Raw genomic sequence first — 24,305 nt, forward strand, 5'->3', positions numbered from 1 at the left:
TAGTGAAATTCGCCACCCCCTGGTCTGACGTGGTGTTACTATTATTTAAGCCCTCTAGCTGCTTCTCATGTGCACTTGTGTGACAGTCTAATCGGGTTTTTTAGGAGACGTTTTGACTGTAGACGGTTCATCGTAATCAGAAACTTGCTGTCGGTCAGACCAGCACCTCTGATCTTTGAAGTTTAAAGTCACCGCCCCTGATTTGAGAGCCAACCACATGAGGCGTTCGATTGGTTTAGAAATGTGACACTCTGTGAGACGTCTATTTGTTCCCACCCAGTTTTCAGCAAAATTCACTCAAGGTTGTCTCCATTTGATTGAATATTAAATGTCTGGCTTCAGTGAGACTACAGTTTAACTTACTGAGTGGCCAGCAGTTGATTTCCAGAGCCATTTATACAACTGGTCTTTTAACAACAAGAGATAGATAGATACATACATACGTACATACATACATACATACATACATACATACATACTTTATTAATCCCAAGGTGAAATTCACATACTCCAGTAGCAGCATACTGATTAAAACAATATTAAATTAAAGAGTGATAACAATGCAGGTATAACAGACAATAACTTTGTATAATGTTAACGTTTACCCCCCCCGGGTGGAATTGAAGAGTCGCATAGTGTGGGGTCTCCTCAGTCTGTCAGTGGAGCAGGATGGTGACAGCAGTCTGTCGCTGAAGCTGCCCCTCTGTCTGGAGATGATCCTGTTCAGTGTATTCTCCATGATTGACAGAAGTCTGCTCAGCGCCCGTCGCTCTGCCAAGGATGTCAAACTGTCCAGCTCCGTGCCTACAATAGAGCCCGCCTTCCTCACCAGTTTGTCCAGGCGTGAGGCGTCCCTCTTCTTTATGGCGCCTCCCCAGCACACCACCGCGTAGAAGAGGGCGCTCACCACAACCGTCTGGTAAAACATCTACAGTATCCTATTGAAGGACGCCAGGCTTCTAAGGAAGTATAGTCGGCTCTGTCCTCTGTTACACAGAACATCAGTATTGGCAGTCCAGTCCAGTTTATCATCCAGCTGCACTCCCAGGTATTTATAGGTCTGCACCCTCTGCACAGTCACCTCCGATGATCACGGGGTCCATAAGCGGCCTGGGCCTCCTAAAATCCACCACCAGCTCCTTGGTCTTGCTGGTGTTCAGGTGTAGGTGGTTTGAGTCGCACCATTTAATGAAGTCCTTGATTAGCTTCCTATACTCCTCCTCCTGCCCACTCCTGATGCAGCCCACCATAGCAGTGTCGTCAGTGAACTTTTGCACGTGGCAGGACTCCGAGTTGTATTAGAAGTCTGATGTATGTTGGCTGAACAGGACCAGAGAAAGTCCAGTCCCCTGCGGCGCTCCTGTGCTGCTGACCACAATGTCAGACCTGCAGTTCCTGAGACGCACATATTGAGGTCTGTCAGTAAGATAGTCCACGATCCACCGATGCCACCAGGTGTGAATCTACTCCCATCTCTGTCAGCTTGTCCCTAAGGAGCAGAGGTTGGATGGTGTTGAAGGCGCTAGAGAAGTCCAGAAACATAATTCTTACCACACGTGTGATGTAAAGCTGTGCTCCTTTCTAATTGTCAAGCACCCCCAGAATTTGAACAGGAGATTTTATGACGTTTCAGGTAGTATTATTCTTAATAGCAGTTTTAATGTTTTAAAGCAGTTGTAGGTAACTCTTTCACTATTTTTTGTTCTCTCCTTTAGGACTGTCAGGTCCACCTGGTGCTGGAAAATCAACTTTTATAGAAACAGTTGGAAAGATGCTTACAGCAAAAAAGCACAAAGTTTCAGTTCTTGCTGTGGATCCGTCATCTTGCAACAGTGGGGGTAAGGCATGCAGAGTTAGGTGCCATTTTGAGTGATGCATAAGACCACAAAAGCAGAGTAGCACTAGAAACCGAGCCCTGGCTAACTTCTTTGTATTTTCTCTGACAGATAGATTGTGTAATAAAAGACACAAACAAGCATAAAGAATTGGGGCAGCTGCAGACAAACTCTGTATAATTGAAAATTAACGCATCAAGAAAGGGAAAACAGCGTCTTCACAGGCGTGAGTCTCAAAGTGGCTGCTCTCAGAGGGTTAAATTCAGGCCAGGCAGAAAGAGGCGGGTCCGGGGCGGGAGGGGCACGGACACCGGAAGTGATGTCAGAGGTGGTAAGGCTGTCAATCATTTGGTCTGTAGAGGGAGGAAGGGAAACGGCATTAGTAAACAGCTCCACCATGCGGGTTAGCCAGGAATTACCACCACCAGAGCCTTCAAGCTGTCCCCAAGGCATAACAATAGATGTGTGTAACAAACAAAGGATAGAACTTTATTTGCCCCAAAGGGGAAATTTAGCTGTTATTGAAGCTCAAGAAATATAACACACGAGTTACATGAAACAAAGATGCACTTCTGATTTGTCTAATGATAAAGCAGTCCAATTGGGACATTATAAAGGGGTATTGTCATAGGTATAAAGGAACCCCAGCAGCATTTCTTGACACACTTCTAAATGATTTGTTTTCAAAAAGTCCTCACACTAGCATGTGACAGAGGGATTGTGCATCATTGCTCATAATGGCCATTAGTTTTATCTTCTTTCTCTCCTCCACTTCTTCTGCTAGCTCTTCTACTTTAAGATTCCAGTGTTCTGTGTTTGAGTCCCACATGCGGTTGTTGTCTGTGGAGAGTTTACATGTTTTTCACTGTGTGTGTGGTCAGCCAGTCCCCTAGCTGCTGCGTTGATTTTTAGGACTTTGAGTTCTTCCACAAGCTCTGTACTGCGTAGACCAGTAACTTCAATTGTCTGCTCTTTTCTGGCTATTAATATGAAAACGGCTTCACTGTTGTGACAGACGGCCAGGAACCCTGCCCCGCCGGGACACCTGAAGGAAGGATGGACCGGGAGAGCGGCACTATTCTTCCCTGGGCGCCTGGATGGTCCCTGGAGGACCGTGCTTCCGGTACACCAGGAAGTGCTGATGGACCAGGGTTGGTGTATGCCCAGAGTGCTTCCGGGTGCAAGGGCAGCACTTCCGCCACACTGGGGAGTGCTGCCGGACGGTCGTCATCGTGCACCTGGAGCACATCCGGGGCAAGATAAAAGGGGGCAGTCTCACGCCAATCGGGGAGCCAGAGTCGGGTGGACGAGGACAGAGCTTGCGAGAGAGGAGTGGAGGCGGCCGAATGGAACAAGGACTGATCTAAACACCGTAAATATTTTACATAGGGAGAATAAAACGGGTGTGTGTGTGTGTTTTGAGCATCTGGAGTCGTGTCTGTCTGTGGCCGGGATATCTTTTACAGTATTAAAAGATAGAGATAGATAATTGTTCCCCTTTCATGAAATAATTTTTTAATCCATTATTAAAACAGTGCGACATTGAATGTTTTTGAGGACTAAGTCTCTCCCTAATGAAGCCAGAGGCTAACTTTAAAGTTGATTAGCTAAAGGTGAATAACAGTCCCAGAACAAAAGTAATCTGACAATATCAGATGGTGATACACTTGGCTTAACAGGAGGTAAATCCAGTAGAGACCTACAGTAGGTGTTGATTAATGATGGTGTTAGCCCTTAGTAGCTCATCATTCAATTTAAATACTGATGTCTTTCTTCACCAATTTCATTCTTTTTCCCAAAGATGACCAGAGAAGTATTGTGTGATTTTATTAAGCAGAAGGTGTTAAAGGAGCTGTATCTCCCAGCAGTGCACTATCCAGTTGCATAGACGTCATAAGATGTTAAAAAATGATTGGACGAGTGTGACAGATGCAAGGCGCATAGGATGACTATCAACATCAGCCACTAATGGGAAGAAGTGAGGGGCCACCTTTCTAAACCGACAGATGAGTAATGATAGTGGAAACTGCGTTACAGTTAGTCAGGGGCAGTAATTTGCAGGTGAAATTACGGTGAAAGCAATGCTGCATAACTGGCTTCACACCCCACCAAAATACTGTTTATCTGAAGGCGTTCAGAGTCTTATGGTGTTCAGGTGTAAATGTACTGAGAGGCAGGGAGACAATAGCAAGGATTTGAAATAAGTCCAGCAAAAGTAACCTTTTGAAAAACGCTTGTACCTTCCTCCTTCTTTTGTTTTAGGTTCACTTTTAGGAGATAAGACCAGGATGACAGAGTTATCGAGAGATTTGAACGCATACATCAGGCCGTCTCCCACTTCTGGAACACTGGGAGGAGTCACGAGAACTACAAATGAGGCCATCTTGCTTTGTGAGGCAGCAGGCTACGACGTGGTGCTTGTGGAGACAGTAGGTAAGGTCGCTAAACATTTATAGAAATCTACACTCACCTAAAGGATTATTAGGAACACCTGTTCAATTTCTCATTAATGCAATTATCTAATCAACCAATCACATGGGAGTTGCTTCAATGCATTTAGGGGTGTGGTCCTGGTCAAGACAAGCTTTATAACACACTGGTGAGGCCTCATCTGGAGTCCTGGTTGCAGTTTGGGTCTCCAGAAAAGACATAACAGAACTAGAAGAAGGTCCAGAGAAGAGCAACTCGGCTGATTCAGGGCTACAGGGGATGAGTTATGAGGAAAAGTTAAAAGAGCTGAGCCTTTACAGTTCAAGTAAAAGAAAATGTAATGTCAGTAAATGTAAGTTATTATATGTAGGAAGTAAAAATGTGAGGTTTGAATATACACTCGCCTAAAGGATTATTAGGAACACCTGTTCAATTTCTCATTAATGTAATTATTTAATCAACCAATCACATGGCAGTTGCTTCAATGCATTTAGGGGTGTGGTCCTGGTCAAGACAATCTCCTGAACTCCAAACTGAATGTCAGAATGGCAAAGAAAGGGGATTTAAGCAATTCTGAGCGTGGCATGGTTGTTGGTGCCAGACAGGCCGGTCTGAGTATTTCACAATCTGCTCAGTTACTGGGATTTTCACGCTCAACCATTTCTAGGGTTTACAAAGAATGGTGTGAAAAGGGAAAAACATCCAGTATGCGGCAGTCCTGTGGGCGAAAATGCCTTGTTGATGCTAGAGGTCAGAGGAGAATGGGCCGACTGATTCAAGCTGATAGAAGAGCAACTTTGAATGAAATAACCACTCGTTACAACCGAGGTATGCAGCAAAGCATTTGTGAAGCCACAACACGCACAACCTTGAGGCGGATGGGCTACAACAGCAGAAGACCCCACCGGGTACCACTCATCTCCACTACAAATAGGAAAAAGAGGCTACAATTTGCACGAGCTCACCAAAATTGGACAGTTGAAGACTGGAAAAATGTTGCCTGGTCTGATGAGTCTCGATTTCTGTTGAGACATTTAAATGGTGGAGTCAGAATTTGACGTAAACAGAATGAGAACATGGATCCATCATGCCTTGTTACCACTGTGCAGGCTGGTGGTGGTGGTGTAATGGTGTGGGGGATGTTTTCTTGGCACACTTTAGGCCCCTTAGTGCCAAATGGGCATCGTTTAAATGCCACAGGCTACCTGAGCATTGTTTCTGGCCATGTCCATCCCTTCATGACCACCATGTACCCATCCTCTGATGGCTACTTCCAGCAGGATAATGCACCATGTCACAAAGCTCGAATCATTTCAAATTGGTTTCTTGAACATGACAATGAGTTCACTGTACTAAAATGGCCCCACAGTCACCAGATCTCAACCCAATAGAGCATCTTTGGGATGTGGTGGAACGGGAGCTTCGTGCCCTGGATGTGCGTCCCACAAATCTCCATCAACTGCAAGATGCTATCCTATCAATATGGGCCAACATTTGTAAAGAATGCTTTCAGCAGCACCTTGTTGAATCAATGCCACGTAGAATTAAGGCAGTTCTGAAGGCGAAAGGGGGGTCAAACAGCGTATTAGTATGGTGGTCCTAATAATCCTTTAGGTGAGTGTATATATATATGAAAATCGACTTGATGTTTTCTTGGAGGAAATAAGTGGATAGGACTGGCGAGCTTTGTTGGGCTGAATGGCCTGTTCTCGTCTAGAGTGTTCTAATTTATAAAAATCTAATTCTAATTTAAATCTAAAGTCTGTCTGTATGTCTGTCCGCTTTTTATGAGAGAATTAGTTAACGGATTTCGATTGGGTTTTTTTTCCTATAATTTGCTTGGACGTTCTGGTTGATTTTGCGACTTCTCTCATTGCACTAAGTATCAGAGTTCACTTGCAGTACTGATTCATTTGTGTGAATCTGAGAGAGAGGCTGCGAGGTGAGGGGAGTGGGGCTAATTTATCATCCAGCTGCACTCCCAGGTATTTATAGGTCTGCCCCCTCTGCACAGTCACCTCTGATGATCATGGGGTCCATGAGGGGCCTGGGCCTCCTAAAATCCACTACCAACTGCTCGGTTTTGCTGGTGTTCAGGTGTAGGTGGTTTGAGTCGCACCATTTAACAAAGTCCTTGATTAGGTTCCTATACTCCTCGTCCTGCCCACTTCTGATGCAGCCCACGATCTCAGTGTTGTCAGCGAACTTTTACACCTGGCAGGACTCTGAGTTGTATTGGAAGTCTGATGTATGTTGGCTGAACAGAACCGGAGAAAGTCCAGTCCCCTGCGGCGCTCCTGTGCTGCTGACCACAATGTCAGACCTGCAGTTCCCAAGACACACATACTGAGGTCTGTCAGTAAGATAGTCCATGATCCATGCCACCAGGTATGAATCTACTCCCATCTCAGTCAGCTTGTCCCTAAGGAGCAGAGGTTGGATGGTGTTGAAGGCGCTAGAGAAGTCCAGAAACATACTTCTTACAGCACCACTGCCTCTGTCTAAGTGGGAGAGGGATTGGTGTAGCATATAGATGATGGCATCCTCCGCTCCCACCTTCTCCTGGTATGCGAACTGCAGAGGGTCGAGGGCGTGGCGGACTTGTGGCCTCAGGTGGTGAAGCAGCAGCCGCTCCATGGTCTTCATCACATGTGACGTCAGGGTCTAAAGTCATTTAGCTCACCAGGACGTGATACCTTTGGAACTGGGGTGATGCAAGATGTTTTCCAAAGCCTCAGGACTCTCCCCTGTTACAGGCTCAGGTTGAAGATGCGCTGTAGAGGACATTGTCCATTGTTTTATTGATACACATGTTGAGGTTGCTCACATAATGTTAACACATAATTTTATGTCAGTACCTAATGCAGACCCTAAAACCAGAGGAAGGTGAGACACTTCCATAGCATTGAGGGTCCACCAGTATATTTAACAGTATGCTGTCCTTAAACAGAACTCATTTCAAAGTTGTTTTTTCTTTAGGATGATCTGCGGAACTTTTTCAGATTCTTACAAAAACTAAAAGCTAATGTAATTCTAAAGTAAAGGTCAAGTCAAGTGGCTTTATTGTCATGCCATCCCCTGAGAGCGTTCAGGTTTTGATTTTTAATCGATTTTCAAACCTTTCTGAAAACCTCTTTTCACTTTGTCATTATGGATTATTGAGTAAACATTGATGGCCAAAAATGGCAAATGCATCCATTGTGATAGACGGCCAGCAGCTCAGTCCATCCGGGATGTCCTGGAACTGGAAGAGTGGAGGAAGGCAGCCTTTCTAGGACACTGCCTCCTCCAGGACTCTAGTGGCGCTTTTCCACTGCATAGTACGGCACAGCACGGTTCAGTACAGCTCACCTTGGTTCGGCTCAGTTCGGCTCGGTTTGCGTTTCGACTGCAGTTTAGTACCGCTTTAGAGTGGGCGGGATTATTCACGTGTCGTTATAGTTGCGCCGACCTCCTAAAAAACTCCTCGGCTCCTCGGCTACCAACGAGAGGAACGTCTGTACTTCCTCAATAGACCACGAAACAGCCACTTTTGGTTAAAACAAAATGGTGCGTCCGAACCTTCGCTGGCTGTGCTAAAAATCTAGCGGGTCTGTTGTGTCTCGTGTCGCAAGTTCAGTGACGCAGTAATGACGATTTTCTCCGGCCAATCAGTGACCAGCAGAGTTTACACGTCACGCTTTGGTAACGGTTCGGCGCTTGGAACCTCCGCTGAGGTGGTACTAAAAAAAGGACCAGGTACTGTTCCCAGTGGAAAACCCCCCAAAAGTGAGCTGAACTAAACCGTGTCGTGCCGTACTATGCAGTGGAAAAGCGCCATAGGTGGCAGCTACCCTGGATGGTAGCTGTGCCCCGGATTCCCTCAGGGCATCCTGGGACGTGGAGTCTGTTTTCTCAACCCTGTTGGGCGCCGCCAGGGGGAGCTTATAAAGGACCTGGGACTCCTACATTTCCTACAACCCGAAAGTACTTCTGAGTCAGGAGGACGGACCTGTTTGACCTGGAAGAAGAGGAGAAGCACTTCCGGGTCGAGGAATATATAAAGGACTGATCGAGACCCAGCAAGCTGAGCCGGAGTTGGGAGGGTGAGTGATGGAGCTGCTGGGAGAGGAGGATTGGATTATTGTATTGTTATTGAGAATTGTGGCGATTGTGGTGCTTTGTGCACTTTATTTAAGAAAATAAATAAAAATTATACTTGGTGCTATTAAACGTGTGTCCTGGACATCTGTCTGTTGGGTTTCATGGGGCAACAGCGCCCTCTAGCGTCCACACCATTTAAAGTTAAATCCACAACACAATGAAGTGTTCAGAAAGAGAGGGGGCCTGAATAGTTTCTGAATCCAGTGTATAATTTGAATTATTGTTAAAATTATACAATGAGTGGTATATTTAGTTTTTGGATATTTTTAGTACCTGTTAACAGATTTATGAAGGATTGTCTTATATAATACGTGAGGTTTTAGTCTTTATGCAAAAAGCTGAATGAAATAGGATTATCTAGCGTCACATTCTGTTTTGTACTCCAATGACATAAGAAAGTGGTGGGAAACGTCAGTAAAGACGACCTCACGATTGAGATGAACTTAAAAAGCTGCAGCAGTTCTAATGACCATGAGATCTTGCTGTTGCAGCTTGAACGTTAGGGTTAGGGTGGGACTTAAAGGGGCTGCACTTGACTTGTTCAGGTCATATCTTACTGGTGGACACTTTTCAGTGTCTTTCAATTCCTCTTTCTCGCCTGCTGATCCTGTTCAATGTGGTGTTCCTCTGCGATCCATTTTGGGTCTAATTTTATTTTCTGTATATCTTCATCCTACAGGAGCTATTTTCAGAAAGTTTAACGTTTCTTTTCACTGTTATGCTGATGATACACAGGTTTACATTGCTGTGTGCCACTCTGCAATTAATTGGCTGCACAATTGTCTTTTTTGAACTCAGATCCTGGATGGCTGACAACTTTCTTGATCTCAATCAAAATAAAATGGAAGTGCTGATAGCTGGTCCTTCAGCCAAAGCTCAGATTGGTCTTGAACTTCTCGGCTCTTTTGTTGACTTTGGCAAACTTCAAGACTGTAATGTTGGTGTCATTTTTAACAGTAGCCTCTCTTTTGAGAAACAGATGAACTCTCTAGTCAAGAGTCGCTTTTTCCAGCTTCGCCTTTTAGCTAAGGTCAAACCTTTTTTTTTTATCTCCTAGGGATCTTGAGAATGCAGTCCTGCTTTTAACATTTCTCGACTCGATTACTGAAACTCGTTTTATTCTTGGATCTGAAATCCGCGATACGCAGGTAGCAGTTGGTTCAGAATGCTGCTGCCCATTTTTTTTGTTTTTTGGCAAGGAAAGTTTGATCTTGTTTCTCCAATATTAGCTTCTTTACATGGGTTTCAGAATTAACTTTAAAATTTTGTTGCTAGTTTTTAAATCATTACACGGGTCTGCCCCTGCCTATTTACCTGAATTGTGCGTTTTACACTAGCCATCCGTAGAGCTTAGATCTTGTGGTCCCTCACACTAAGTGTAAAACTAAGGGGAACAGCTGCTGTCCCTTGTCTGTGGAACTCTTTACCTCATTACATTAAGGCGTCCCCTTCAACTGAACTGTTTAAAACGAGATTGAAGACGCATTTCTATTCTCTAGCACAGGGGTCACTAACTCTGGTCCTGGAGGACCACCGTGGCTTCAGGTTTTCATTCTAACCCCTTTTTTTTAATGAGTGCCCTGTTTATGCTGCTAAGTAACTTCTTGTGAATTCATTTTAATTGACTTCTCTTTTAAGATTCGTTCCCCTGAATTTCTTCATCGTTCCTCTGAATTGCTTCATTTCTTTCCTTAAATGGCACCCAAAGAGAAATGAAACGTGAAGCGAGGGAGCCAAGAGAAGACCAGCTAAGTCAGGGCCTCAAACTCCAACCAATTTTCTCTCCTATCACCTGCTTAATGAGGCGTCAAGTCTTGCCGTTAATTAAACTTGTTCTTTAATTCCATGGCTTGTTGTTGCTCTCATTGTGCATTAGCAGACATTTACGAACTTGTGGATTTTCTCTTTTCTCAGAGCTCTGATAAAATGTTTTGTGGCTCCTGAGCAGATCAACATGCCTGAGACCTTCACCTTTCTTTATTTTCAGATATTGTACGATGGACACCAGTTGTTTTGGTTCATTTTATATCTCATTATTGTTTGGCTGCTAATTAAGGAAAAAGAAACAATTAAGGGGGCCGAGTCTTCAAGAGCAAATCAATCAAAATGAATTCAAAAGACTTTAATTAACAGCAAAAGCAGGCCACTAATTAAGAAAAGGGTTAGAATGAAAACCTTCAGCCACGGTGGTCCTCCAGGACCGGAGTTGGCGACTCCTGCGTGTCTAGCGTTCAGTGACCTTCACTGATACTGATGGTTGCCCTACTCTCAGTCATCTTCTTTCTTTTTTGGTATTTTGTATTATTGTACTGTATTTCTATTTACAGTAGGACTTCGGTTCACGACCATAATTCGTTCCAAAACTCTGGTCGTAAACCGATTTGGTCGTGAACCGAAGCAACTTCCCCCATAGGATGGTATTTAAATACAATTAATCCATTCCAGACAATAAAAACTGTATGTAAATATATATATTTTTAAAGTTTTTAGGCACAAATACAGTTAATTAAACCATAGAATGCACAGCGTAATAGTAAACTAAATGTAAAAACATTGAATAACACTGAGAAAACCTTGAACAACAGAGAAAACAAACACTGCAATAGTTCACGCTATAGTGCTACCAACCGCCGGCTAAAAGCACTTTTTAAATGAGTTTTAAGCACAGGGAAAAAAATGAACATTTGAAAAATTCTGTAATTTAATAAACCACAAAGAAAAATAACATTGCAACAATGTACGCTACGAACAGATCACTGGAACCAGAAGTGAAAACAAAATCAAGCCCAGTGCATTCTTTAACTGCCTTCCTACCTTAATGCGTCCGGCTCTCTCTCGCTGCCTGTGTGTCTGCATCTCGGGCTGCCTCTGTGTGTGTGTGTGTGTGTGTGCGTGTGCCTCTCTGCACTGCCTGTGTGTGTGTGTGCGTGCGCCTCTGTCGCCCGCTGCCTGTGTGTCTGCATCTCGGGCTGCCTCTGTGTGTGTGTGTGTGCCTCGCCTCTGTCGCCCGCTGCCTGTGTGTATCTGTGTGTCGCTCTCTCTCTTGCTCGCTCCACAGGAAATGCACAGGGAGAGACTGAACGTACAAACTGAAAGGGAAACTGGCTTGTTCGTATACCGAGTGTGTGGTCGTGAACCGAGGCAAACGTTTGGCAAACTTTTTGGTCGTAAACCGAGTTGCACGTTGCTGTGATGTGGGATTTTGCATATAACTTGATAAATGTTTTGTATGTCTTTATTTATAATTTTGGCAAACCAAGTGGTGAGAGGTATTCGTGTTTGCCCCCTTTTATGACTGTCTCTTTGTAATTTTATGACAGGATTTGGGGGGATGTGTCTTAAACCAGTTTGATGAGTATTTCTCTGCTAAAGTCTTTGTCTCGTTTACCATACAAAGCCAGGTTAGCTTAACATATGGTCTCTTTAGGGGTTGAGGTGTTCAAATGTACTATTTCTCTCATTGGTCTGAGGTATGGCTGTTTGGAATTGGCTTGTCTCAGAGGCCTTCAAGTACCATGATATCCTATTCTCTGTAGGGAGTTGGACAGAAAACTTATAAATTTGCTTGCTCAACCACATTCTCTCTCTCTGACCAACATATGATGAAGAAGCATATCTCTTGCTAACCTGTGATGATGAAGACAACACAATGAAGAACAGAGCTTCAGCCATATTGAACAGACATGCGGCTGAAAGCTGAGCACCAATGATGCCTTAACTAGAGACATTTTAAATAACTACAAGTCTGTGTGCCACCTGAATTACACATCACCATTTTATCAGGTTATATGGCTGCCAATATTCAAATGTACTTTGCATTTTGTTATTATTTATGAATATTATCAGTAATACATTATTTTATGTGTAACTTAACTCCTGCTTGTCTTTTTACTACATCTAATTGCCTGAGGTTATAGATATAGAAGGGAAGGTGGGGATGAGATATATACAGTGGTAAGTCTGTGAGATTAGGTATTCTAAGGCTACATATTAATAATACAATAGGGGAAAGCAGAACAATATATATATTACTCTACCAAGACGTGTACTGAGACGTTCGTGAACCGAGGTATATCTGTATTTTAATTACTAGGGGCTTCACCCTCTGCTCGCTTCGCTGGCCAACCCCTTCAGCCCCCCAACCCCATAGCGAGCCCTCCCCCGCAAGCACAACGCGCCTTTGTGAAGTGGGGGGCTGAATGCACCCCAATGAGACGTGGTCGCTCCTCCGAGACCCCTCTTAAATGGTAATACAGTGGGAAACAAATAACAGTTGTTTTTTTTTTATACCTCCTCTTTGCTCGATCAGCTGCTGGCTTGTGTGATCTTCATCTCGCGCGGCGCTTCAAACGTTTAAAAGCCTGTACAGCAGCTGTCCGTTTGTCTCACTGCCTTGTCTCTCTTCTCCCCCAGACATCCTCAAACACTATTCGATCTCTTTTCTCTGTTCCGTTATTTCACTGAGTAATATTTTCCGTTTGTTTGTGCTAATGCGATCTTTACTATCATTTTTTTTTTTTTGAGACATTTGAATTTTCCTACGTCCATTATCTCTAACCTGCTCTGCATGTGTATCGTGCCAACGATTTTGAATTCTTTACGGCATTCCACTTTGTCTTTTTCCGGCCCCGGGCATTGTTAAATCTTTTACAATTTGCACATTTATTCTTTTTTGCATTCTTTGCTCTCCCAATGCTTTTGGGTCTCTTTTCGATGCGCTGCTCTTTCTTCTTCGCTTAGAATTTCCCCTTGAGACTAATAAAGTATCTATCTATCTATCTAGTCGTTGACATGCCATCTAGAACGTATACAATTTTTAAGAGCTGAGAGCACAGGAAGCGTGTCTGCCAAAAGCATTCCAACAACTGAGAAGTTAGATGACCGCGGTCTTGTTTGAAAATCGTTTCTAAGTAGGGGTGTGACTTGCAAATGTCACCGTCTCACGGGACTTGCTTCCAAAGGCTGTACGTATGACGTGACTTGACCGTCTCGCGGGATGTGAAAGTGTCTCTCTGTCTCTTTTCAAAAGATCACATCTCATCGCAGGAAAAAAAGTCTCGTCTCGTCTCAAGATTTTATTTTTTATAATAGAGAGATATTCATTGTATGTTTTAATGTAAAGAACTTTGGTTACAACAATACTGATGCTGTTTTAAGTGTGCTCTATAAATAAATTGACATTGACAATGCTAAAGCAGTGTTTATTTTGTTTAATATTAAAAAGTGTTTGAGGTAAATCAATAAATTATTGTTTGAGAAAATCACTTACTATTTAAACCTCTTTCAAAGCGATGACACTAGAAGTTTGACACCAAAACCTTATTTGCTCCTTTTATCAAAAATGGCCATAATTGTTTGATGTGGTCGTATCACATCAGCGACTCGGCTGATTCCAGGGCTACAGGGGATGAGTTATGAGAAAAGATTCAAAGAGCTGAGCCTTTACAGTTTAAAGAAAAGGATATTAAGAGGTGACATGACTGAAGTGTTTAAAATTATAAAGTGAATCAGTCCATTGGATCGAGACGGTGACTTTAAAATGAGTTCAGCAAGAACACGGGGACACAGTTGGAAACTTGTGAAGGGGAAATTTCACACAAACATTAGGAAGTTTTTCTTTACACAAAGAACGAGAGACACTTGGAGTAAGTGACCGAGTGGTGTGGTGGACAGCAGGACTTTAGTGACTTTCAAAACTCAACTTGATGTTATTTTGGAAGAATTAAGTTGAGTAGGACTGGTGAGCTTTGCTGGGCTGAATGGCCTGTTCTTGTCTACATTTTTCTAATGTTGTGATACCAAGGATACAGTTGAATAAAATGGCAGCAGTCATTGATTATACTTGTACAGTGATACCTTGGTATACTGTGGAACGGGACACAGACAGACGGACAACGGTTTCGCACCCAACACACTCATGTTTATTTACAATTTTTACAGTAAGTCAGTTCGTGCTCCACCCAGTGCCTCCAGCACCGATCCCCCAAAGTCCAGGCCTCTTTTCCCAGTGCCTTTCTTCTGGCCGCCTCCACTCCTCTCTGTGAGCTCCGTCCTCTTCCACCCGACTCTTGCTCTCAAATACAGGGGGGCGGCCCCTTATATACACGCCCGGATGGGCTCCAGCTGCTTCCTGGCAATCCTCCGCGGACACACCCCCGTGTGGCGGAAGTGCCGGCTGTGCACCCGGAAGCCCTCCAGGTGTCCCCTGTCTTCTTCCCACCAGCACTTCCTGGTGTGGCGGAAGTGCTGAGGTTCAGGGCTCTTCAACACAACACAACACAACACAAAAAGGGCGGTCGCCCCCTCGTGGTCTGGAGGAGGCACAAGCCCTCCTCCGGTCCTTCTGGGCGTCCCGGCTGGGTACCACCCCCAGCTGCCCGCCACAATACGTCCACTTTGGAATAAGTCCAACTTGGTATGCGTCCTGTTTGGAATACGACTTGCGTGCTACCCATGTTTACCTCTCTCAAGACAAAGCCACGACTGCCCACGAGCGTCAGTACGCCAGTTGCTAGCATTCAGTGAACAACCCGCGTGCTACCTGCTGTATATGATTGTTCAATGATGCTTTTGTCCATTGCTTTATGTTCGGGTGTTGATTGCTCTGGTCTGCGTCTTTTGAGACCTATGACTGCCTAGGGAGGGTTGTGGTTTAGAAGGCACGCTGTATGGAGAGTTGGTTAAACAGGGTTCAAAATAAACAGCATTCGAAACGTTATTCTGAGTGTGTCGCTACTTCAGTCTAGAGAACACCACGCTATCCTCGTTTATCTCTCTCGAGACAAAGCCACGACTGCCCACGAGCGTCAGTACGCCAGTTGCTAGTATTCAGTGAACAACCCACGCTGTAACTCTCTGTGAATTTTCACGTGATTTTGTATTTTGTTGCGTAAATTTGAATTGATTGTTGAAAAATGTGAAGGTGGCATGCGTATCCTGGACATGGCTGCTGCATACCGTATGCCGAGACTGACGGTATCTACGATTGTGAAAAACAAAGACGTTATTAAAAAGTAAAATGAGGTTAAATTTTCATTCATTTCATCTAATTGCTTTTGTATTTATGTATTTTAGTATTAAGCAGTGTTTAAATTATTTTATACAACCCCATCAACGTATAATATGCCAATAACAATATGATTTTTTTTTCATGGGAACGGATTAATCATTTTCCCTTCCCTTCTTATGGAATAAATGTGTTTGGTATTCGTCCTGTTTGGTTTAAGTCCAAGGATCTGGAACGGATTACGGACGTATACCGAGGTACCACTGTATATAACCTGTGGCGGGCGGCTGGGGGCTGTGCCCAGCTGGGACGCCTAGAAGGACCGAGAGAGGGAAGCCACGGGAATGCAGCATGGAAGCTCAACCCTATAGGGGCCCATGGCCACTGGCAGGTGGCGCCCGGACGAGTAAGGAGCCCAGGACGTCAGCACTCACGCCACACCCGGAGGTGCAGGCGTAAGAAATACCAGGGATACCTGGAATGCTTTCGGGGGTGCTCGAGCGGCACTTCTGCCACACCAGGAAGTGCCGCAGGAAGCTCAACGGGGGGCACCTGGGGCACGTCTGGGTGGGAATAAAAGGGACCGACCTCCCTCCAGTCGTCCGCTGGCGTCGGGTGGAAGAGGACGAAGCTCGGAGGAGAGGAGTGGAGGCGGTGAAGGCAGGACTTTTGAGAGGCCCCGACTTGAGAGTGTTTGTTGTTTGAGACACTGGGTTGTGTGCGGGACTCTATTTATTGTAAATAGTGTAAGTAAACGTGTGTGTGCGTGAACCATCGGTGTCTGCCTGTCTGTGCCTGGGCTGGTTCTCCACAAACCGTTTTAACTCTGAAGTATCATAAATGTATATTCAGAATTTTTTTTTCTAGTTTTAATGTGGCTGTCAAGTAGTACTCATTGCCTTGATTTTCTTTTCCTTTCTCACGTAGAGCCTCCCTTAATTTTCTGCCTTAGATTTCTGGTTCAGATATTTGCTGTTGCTCACCCTTTGGTTATTTTTTTTTTGGTTTTGTTATGACATATTCTTAGAGGCCCCATGTTCATAAAGTGATGCATGTAAGGCTGATATCAATTGTTGGGTTCTCTTGACAGGAGTAGGCCAATCTGAGTTTGCTGTAGCTGACATGGTTGACATGTTTGTTTTGCTGATTCCACCAGCAGGGGGAGATGAGCTGCAGGTCAGTACATTTTTTTTTTTTTTGTAAATTATTTTGCTGTATACAATTTCTTGTATTAGGTATTTGTTAGTTTTCGCATACCCCTTGGTCAGCCATTTTACCATTGCCCCTGGAGCAATTGTAGGTTAAGGGCCTTGCTCAAGGGTCCATTTTGGCAGTAGCAGGGATTTGAACCGGCAACCTTCTGGATACCAGCACAGATCCTTAGCCTCAGAGCCACCACGGAACAAATGACGTGCCCACCATTTCTTCTAGTTATTCTTGTGATGCTTAACATAGAGAGTAGTCTTGATAAACCCATACACTTGTTTTGAACCTGTATTTGCAGTGTATGGAGTCATGGAACAGGGCAGAGCGGTGACTACAGATGGAAAGCCAGTGTAACACCGGTCATTCTCATACACAAACTCAGGGTAGACCAGTTAACCTAACTTCATGTTTTAGGATTGTACAGCGACTGGCTGGTACCCACGTGAACAGAGAGTGGTCATGAAAACTGTAAGCAGAAGGCACTGATAGTTGAAACAGAGTCTGAGGCTACCACGATAAAGACATATCTCAGCTAATTCACATGAAATTGTCTCTGATTATTCTGCAGTCATAGCCAGGCCACGGAAATGGACGGATATTGTAAATTTTGCATTATACCTTTGTTTTATTGTACAGGGCATAAAGAGAGGGATCATTGAAATGGCGGATGTCGTAGTGATAACTAAGGCTGATGGCGATTTGCTTCCTCCTGCTCGGCGAATACAAGCTGAGTACACAAGTGCCATGAAGTTTCTTAGGGGAAAATCAAAGACTTGGAAACCTCAGGTTGGTAAGACTTATACATGAAATGTACTTTTGTTTATTAATAGAAAGGCCACAACACTTTTGAATCTGTGTTAACATACACGTTTCACATGTGAAAGTGTGTTAAATGATATGTGAGTCCGAGTCCACGTTTTTAAACACTGTGACGATTTTAGGTTTTATGCATTGATGCACTGCTTGCTGCTCAACAAATCAGTTTTAAGCTTACCAGTTGCTAGCAGGTTTTTTGATTTGGAGCATGGCCCCCACAAGGGCTGACAGGGCTCTAGCCAAGGGGCCTGGGATCACAGGGGCCCGGTGCGGAATGAGTAGATATTATGCACAAATAAAACGTATGAACAGAAAGCAAGAATTGATCCTACAGCGTTGAGTGTCAACTTCAGCATAAAATATTTTGAAAACTAAAAACAATATCAAAAACCCTGCAATCAAGTCCCAGCCTCACTGGGTCACATGTTCTGGGCCTGCACCAAATTAACATCATTCTGGACCAAAATTTTTAATTACCTTTCAGACAGCCTTGGTGTCCCAATCCCTCCTAACCCATGAACAGCTGTGTTTGGGGTTCCTCCAGATGGGTTTAAAGTGGAGAAGGACAAACAAACTGCGATCGCATTCACTACACTGTTGGCACGCAGACTTATTCTGATAAACTGGAAGAACCCAAACTCTCCTCTTTTAAGTCAGTGGGAAACTGATGTGTTATATTATTTGAAATTGGAAAAAATCAAATACTCAGTTAGAGGATCAGTACAGATTTTTTTCAAAACATGGCAGCATCTAATCAGTAATATTTTAAAATAAGCTCTTAAAGCACAGAGGAAGCAATTATTTCTGTATTTCTTTTTCTTCTCCATTCATCTCTATTGGCCTATCAAAGTCATTAATTTAGGCCACGCTCTCTCTCAGGGGTGGGGGTCGATTTGCTCTCGATCCTACTTTTTGTAAAAATTGATTGATTTGTATGGAGTGATTACAATAAAATTAATAAAATTTCCAAAAAGAAAATAAAAAAAATATCAAAAAAAGATTAAAAAAAATTCTACATACATTTTTCTAACAACTTTCTCACTTTGACATTTTATGAATCCAAATAAAACATAGACCTTTCCACTGGTTGAAAATTTTGATTTTAATTGCTGATTTGGATTAGTTTTATATATTCTTTATTTATAAATATTATAAACAATAAACTTAAACAAATTATACATGGTTTTAAACACATTTAAATAAGAAATGCTACACAAAAAAATTAAACATTTACGTCACTTATTTTTGCAGATATAAAGAGTTCGATTTTTTTCAAAATGGCTGCCGTAATTTCTGGGTTTTTGCAAGAAAATTGAGGCCTGCGACAACCGCCATTATTTTAGTCGGAAAATTTCCTATAGGAAACCCTACATTAGAAAAGTATATCAAAAATGGCGGAGTACATGAAAAACTAAGCGTCATAGAACTGTACAGATCTTCAACTAAATTGTATACCTACATTTAAAGCTAAAAACGCAAAAAATTCTATTTACGACGAAAAACTTCAAAGTATATTTGCCAATATCTGTCTTGCTATTAAATTGTTTTGTACTGTCCCAGTTACTGTTTCTTTAGCAGAAAGATTGTTTAGCAGATTGGCAAATTCATTAAAAACATGACAAAGAAGTACACTAGTCAAAAATGACTTCTGATCATCTAGCAATTCTGTGTATCGAAAATGATTTAGCATGTTGATTTTAGTGAGGTCATTGAAAAGTTTGCGTCAAAGAAAGCTAGAAAACAGATTTTGCACTAATTTTTGATACTATTGTAAATTTTTCATTAGAATCTTTATTTATAAATGTATTCAATCAATGTGCATAATACTTCTTATGTTTTCGCATCATTAACCTCGCTTATTTTATTTTAAACTAGCCAACCCACGGCATACCACGCGCCGCATAATCAGGCCGGTTTTTTAATGATTTTTAAGCACAGGGAGAAAATTAACATTTGAAAATCGGTAATGTAATAAATCAGCAAGAAAAGCAACTTTGTAACAATGCACGGAACGAACCAACACACAATCGTCTGTGACTGAAAACTGGCGGACCGCTATCGTGCCTTCTCCTGCCAGACACAGGGATGGGGGTGCACGGCGTGGAGTGTGGAACAGGAGGAGAGGAGAAGGACGTCCATTCAGCTCCCTTTGTCGTGCTAGTCTGCTGATATCTCGTTCAGTATGCACTGCCCGCTCATGTGCCCACCTCCAACTCGTCACTTGAGTCGTTGGCTGCTTTTCTATATTTAATCCACCAAGACAGCCGACCACGGTAGTAGCGAGGTGGGAGGGGGGTGTGTACAAAGGGTAGGGACGCAACCAGTGGGAGCGTATGAGTCGCATTTAGTGGGAATTCCACGGTTTGCAGCCCGAATGGGGTTCAACGGCTTACCCACACCAGGTAGACACACGCTCAATCTCATGCATAATTATTTATTGAATGCTAAACACTTCTGGAAAGACGCAGTTGTCTAAAACGGGTTGGTGTGAGAATACAACAGTAAGCGAATGAAAAGATGGAACTCTAGAGAGAGCAAAATACAACACAATAGTGAACCCGCGGCATAACAAACGCCACATAATTATTTATTGATGGTTGAACACTTCTGGAAAGACACAGTTGTCTAAAAAAGGAGGGTTTGAGGATACAACAGAAAGTGAATGAAAAGATGGAACTCTGGAGAGAGCAACATATAATTGTCCGTGAGTGAAGAAGACGCATGTTTGTCGCGGATGCGATTGCTGTATGTAGCGTGTAAAACAGTTTGCTATGGTGCACGCGTCATGCGTCGTAACCGAAAAGTCGGTTTTTAAAGACTGCTTACTTCATTGTGTTTTAACTTCAGTTGTAAAGGATTGTTTTAAGGATCCCATGGGATACCCCTCGCAAACCGTTTCACACGCTGCATATGGCGATTCAGCTCCGCGAGAAACATGCCTCTATGAACAGTCAACGTGGCTCGGAGGTGCATGACATGCACATGACATTAAACTGGCCTGCACTGCATGTGTCCTCTACGACAGACAAATATAAATGGCGACATTTTTTCTGTGTTGTCGCGTCCGAGTTGGTGGGCGTGGCCCTGCGAGTTGTCGTCGTATCCAGTGGTCTTGGAGTTGGTGGGCGTGGCTCCTTCCTGCGTGCACCATAGGTGCCTCACTTGTCGGCGGCTTAGTGAATCCATGCCCCTTCCGGCACGCTTTCCATGGTTGTCTTGCCTTAGTGAATTATATATATAGATCCTACTGGGTATCACATTTTCCTTAACCCTAGGTGAAGGGCCCGCCAGAGATCCTGGCTTAGGGGCCCGCGTTAGAATGTGGGGGCCATGATTTGGAGTGGAGAAAAAAAACTTCTAGGCTTCCGCTTTTTCCAGTAAAATGAAGTGTGGACGTACTTTAAACGTGTTCAGAGCTGTAGTGTGAGGGAACATGCAGATAAAAAGAGAAAGCTTTACTTCTAAATATGATAAAGCAGGACATCATCTTATCTGCAGACTTTAAATATGGTATGAATGAGTCCACGGTTTGTTAAGGCGCTTTTCCACTGCATAGTACGGCACAGCATGGTTCAGTACAGCTCACCTTGGTTCGGCTCAGTTCGGCTCAGTTTGCGTTTCAACTGCAGTTTAGTACCGCTTTAGAGTGGGCGGGATAATTCACGTGTCGTTATAGTTGCGCCGCCTCTACTGCCATGACACCGTGGAACTTTTACAACAACAACACTTTAGCTCGACGACGCGCAAGGGTAAGCATCTAAAAAAAGCACGTCACTAGCTAACTTTTATCACTGTTGCAAAGCATAAAATGAACTTAACTGCCAGTGTAACATTAAAATGCTGATTCTGTATATTACAGATCTTCCACATTTTGCAAAAAGTCGCCCAACAGACCATCTGTTTGGACATTTAACCGTGCCTCAGAGTGGTGGGATGTGATTGTTCCCGGTTTTACAAACACTCAGTGGCTGGAGAACTTTCGAATGTCTGAAGAAACATTCATCCACTTATGCAACAAACTGCGTCCAGCGATGGAGAGACGCGACACAAACTTCCGCGTGTGTGTACCTTTAAAGAAAAGAATAGCCAGTGACGCAGTAATGACGATTTTCTCCGGCCAATCAGTGACCAGCAGAGTTTACACGTCACATTTTGGTAACGGTTCGGCGCGCTTGGAACCTCGGCTGAGGTGGTACTAAAAAAAGGGCCAGGTACCAGGTACTGTTACCAGTGGAAAACGCCCCAAAAGTGAGCTGAACTGAACCGTGTCGTGCCGTACTATGCAGTGGAAAAGCGCCAATTATATTCATAAAAAAACAGAAAGAAAATCGCAACAACTTTGTCTCGAGTGCGTGATTACTTAGCATCTGACCACATTAAAAACTATCAAAATGCACAATCAGTATGAGCAGAAACAATAAAAACCCACACAGGAACACTGCAACCCCCCAAACTGAGACCCTCAGGTCTGAACACTGAGGCTTGATCACTACACAAGAGTCCGGTATGATTTTTGTACTGAGATTTTTCATTAAGTATGCATACAGTTTATTGGTTAAGTTAGACTTTTAAAATCTATGTTTTTAATGTTTTAATAAGTAAGACTTAGAAACTAGTAGCCACATTACCTGTTGAAGACCAGTAATATAATACAATTAAAAATATTTGCTCTTTTTCCATACTTGTACCTTCAGCATTTCTTCTTCACCTCTCCTCAACCTCCTCGTGTGTTTAAACATCACTTGCCCGACGCTTCGTCTCTCAAGCTCATTCCCACAATGCCTGCTTCTCAGACTGTCATTTTTAATTGTCTTGCTTGGCTCCTGTAGGCCTTAATACTTCCTGTCTTTAAAGGCGACTCTCAGTGTACCTCCCGTGCCTTCACTCCTCTTCATGTGTCTCACACTCTTTTGATAGCATCAGCAAATTGCATCAAAGTCAAGCCGACCAATCGCACCAAAGCCAAACTGACCAACCGCACCAAAGCCAAGGTGACCAATCATATTGCTTGTAGGGACCGATATACACACAGACCGTAGTGTTTTGTTATACCGTAGAGTTGAAGGACAGTACTTGTTATTTTGTTACAGATAATATTATATACTCTAAAATATGTTGTTTTGATTTTACAGAGTGACTTTTGTGTGTGCAAGTGGTTGGGGTTGCCCAATATTTTTGGATTTCATGTTTTTTTGTGGGAGTTCTTGTGAAAAGCAAACGATGACTGTATTGTGTTACAGTCAGTCAGACAGTCATCATCCAACTCGCTATATCCTAACTACAGGGTCACGGGGGTCTGCTGGAGCCAATCCCAGCCAACACAGGGCAAAAGGCAGGAAACAAACCCCAGGCAGGGCACACACACACACACACACACCAAACACACACTAGGAACAATTTAGAATCACCAATGCACCTAACCTGCATGTCTTTGGACTGTGGGTGGAAACCCACGCAGACACGGGGAGGACATGCAAACTCAGGTCTCCTTACTGTGAGGCAGCAGCGCTACCGCTGCGCCACTGTGCCGCCCATTGTGTTACTGTGTGGAAAATAATTATTTTTATTTTTCATTTTTTGGAGAGTTCTTCTTTAATGGAATAGGCTCCAGCATCCCCCCAACCTTGGTCAGGAAAAAGCAGGTTTAGAAAATAGATGGATTAATGGATGCTGAAATAATTTATAGACAATGTAAACTGTACTGTTGTGAAGTAAGTGCCTTGCGATGAGCCTGCGCTTTGTTTGCTGACTCCTGACTGACGCTGTGCGAAACAAGAAAACGGACAGGAAATAGCAAGTCGTGCACAGCCAGCCCACCCCTGACTCCTCTGCTGATTCTGGGGTTTTTGAGTCCTTTCCCTAATGCTGCAGAGTATTAGACCAGTGATGTCACCAGCCCTCTTTTTTCTGACAGTATAAGAAAATGGCTGCTTTGTTTTACGCCTCCGTGTTCTCAAACTTCCTACATGAAAACGGACTGTTCAGTTAAAAACGGAAAAATTTGACTGTTCCCCTTTAAGATGTTCTCATAACTGTCAAAATGAGCTTCAATAACTGCTCAGTAAACTGAATTATAAACCCACCGCCCCCATAACCCCCCCAAACCCAACCTAGGTCGTCATGGATTACATTTGAACAACATGGGCACAGACAGAGCAGGAAAGTGGATTTGGACCAGCCGATTATCATCTCTCTGTTGTATAAAACAATCCATCAACGCGACGAGACTTTTTGTGGAGATGAGACCTTTTTAGGAAGATGTTTTCAAGTCCAGCGAGATGAGACTGTTGCCATGAGAATTTTTAAAGTCCCGCCCTCCGCTCAACCACTTTCAAACAAGACCACAGTCCTCTCACCTCTCAGTCTTGTGAATGCTTTTTTCAGACACACTTCCTGTGCTCTCAGCTCTTATAAATGTTAATGTTTTCCTCACTTTATGTCTAAATCTTATTGAAGAATTTCATCCCGAAAGGGTTATCAGCAGAAAAAATGAGTACACTGGAAATTGTAGCATAAGTCAAACGAATTTACACCAGAAATGTCGATCGGTTACACAGCAAATTGGTTAAATGTGTATCAGGAGACTCTGCTGAAACAGTTGGTGTTGACCGTGCGGAAGAAGAAAACAACAACATGCAATATCACAAAGAATATCTACAGTACAACCATTAACAACACCTTCTGGTCTTCCACCGCACGAATTACTGTAGAAAGAAGGACGTATCCAAGAAAGGTAATGTAGTCCATCATCAGGGAATAACATTAGACACCAAAGGATATCTTGATATGCCATTCGTATTAAAACGTTAACAGTTTCCCGTTCGAATAGCTTTTGCAAAGACAATTTATAAATCACAGGGACAAACGTT

General features: G+C 43.3%; 1 protein-coding gene across 1 annotated transcript in view; it reads left to right on the top strand.

The window, feature by feature from the left end:
- mmaa (metabolism of cobalamin associated A) overlaps positions 1 to 24,305 on the top strand; it is a 54,106-nt gene that overhangs the window by 19,296 nt on the left and 10,505 nt on the right. Inside the window, exons 3-6 of the mRNA XM_039750207.1 lie at positions 1,716 to 1,838; positions 4,098 to 4,268; positions 16,505 to 16,590; positions 17,257 to 17,406. Of these exons, the coding sequence (XP_039606141.1) occupies positions 1,716 to 1,838; positions 4,098 to 4,268; positions 16,505 to 16,590; positions 17,257 to 17,406 (530 nt within the window). The remainder of the gene's footprint in view (positions 1 to 1,715; positions 1,839 to 4,097; positions 4,269 to 16,504; positions 16,591 to 17,256; positions 17,407 to 24,305) is intronic.

The sequence above is a fragment of the Polypterus senegalus genome, chromosome 4 (assembly GCF_016835505.1).
Source record: "Polypterus senegalus isolate Bchr_013 chromosome 4, ASM1683550v1, whole genome shotgun sequence".
NCBI lineage: Eukaryota > Metazoa > Chordata > Cladistia > Polypteriformes > Polypteridae > Polypterus > Polypterus senegalus.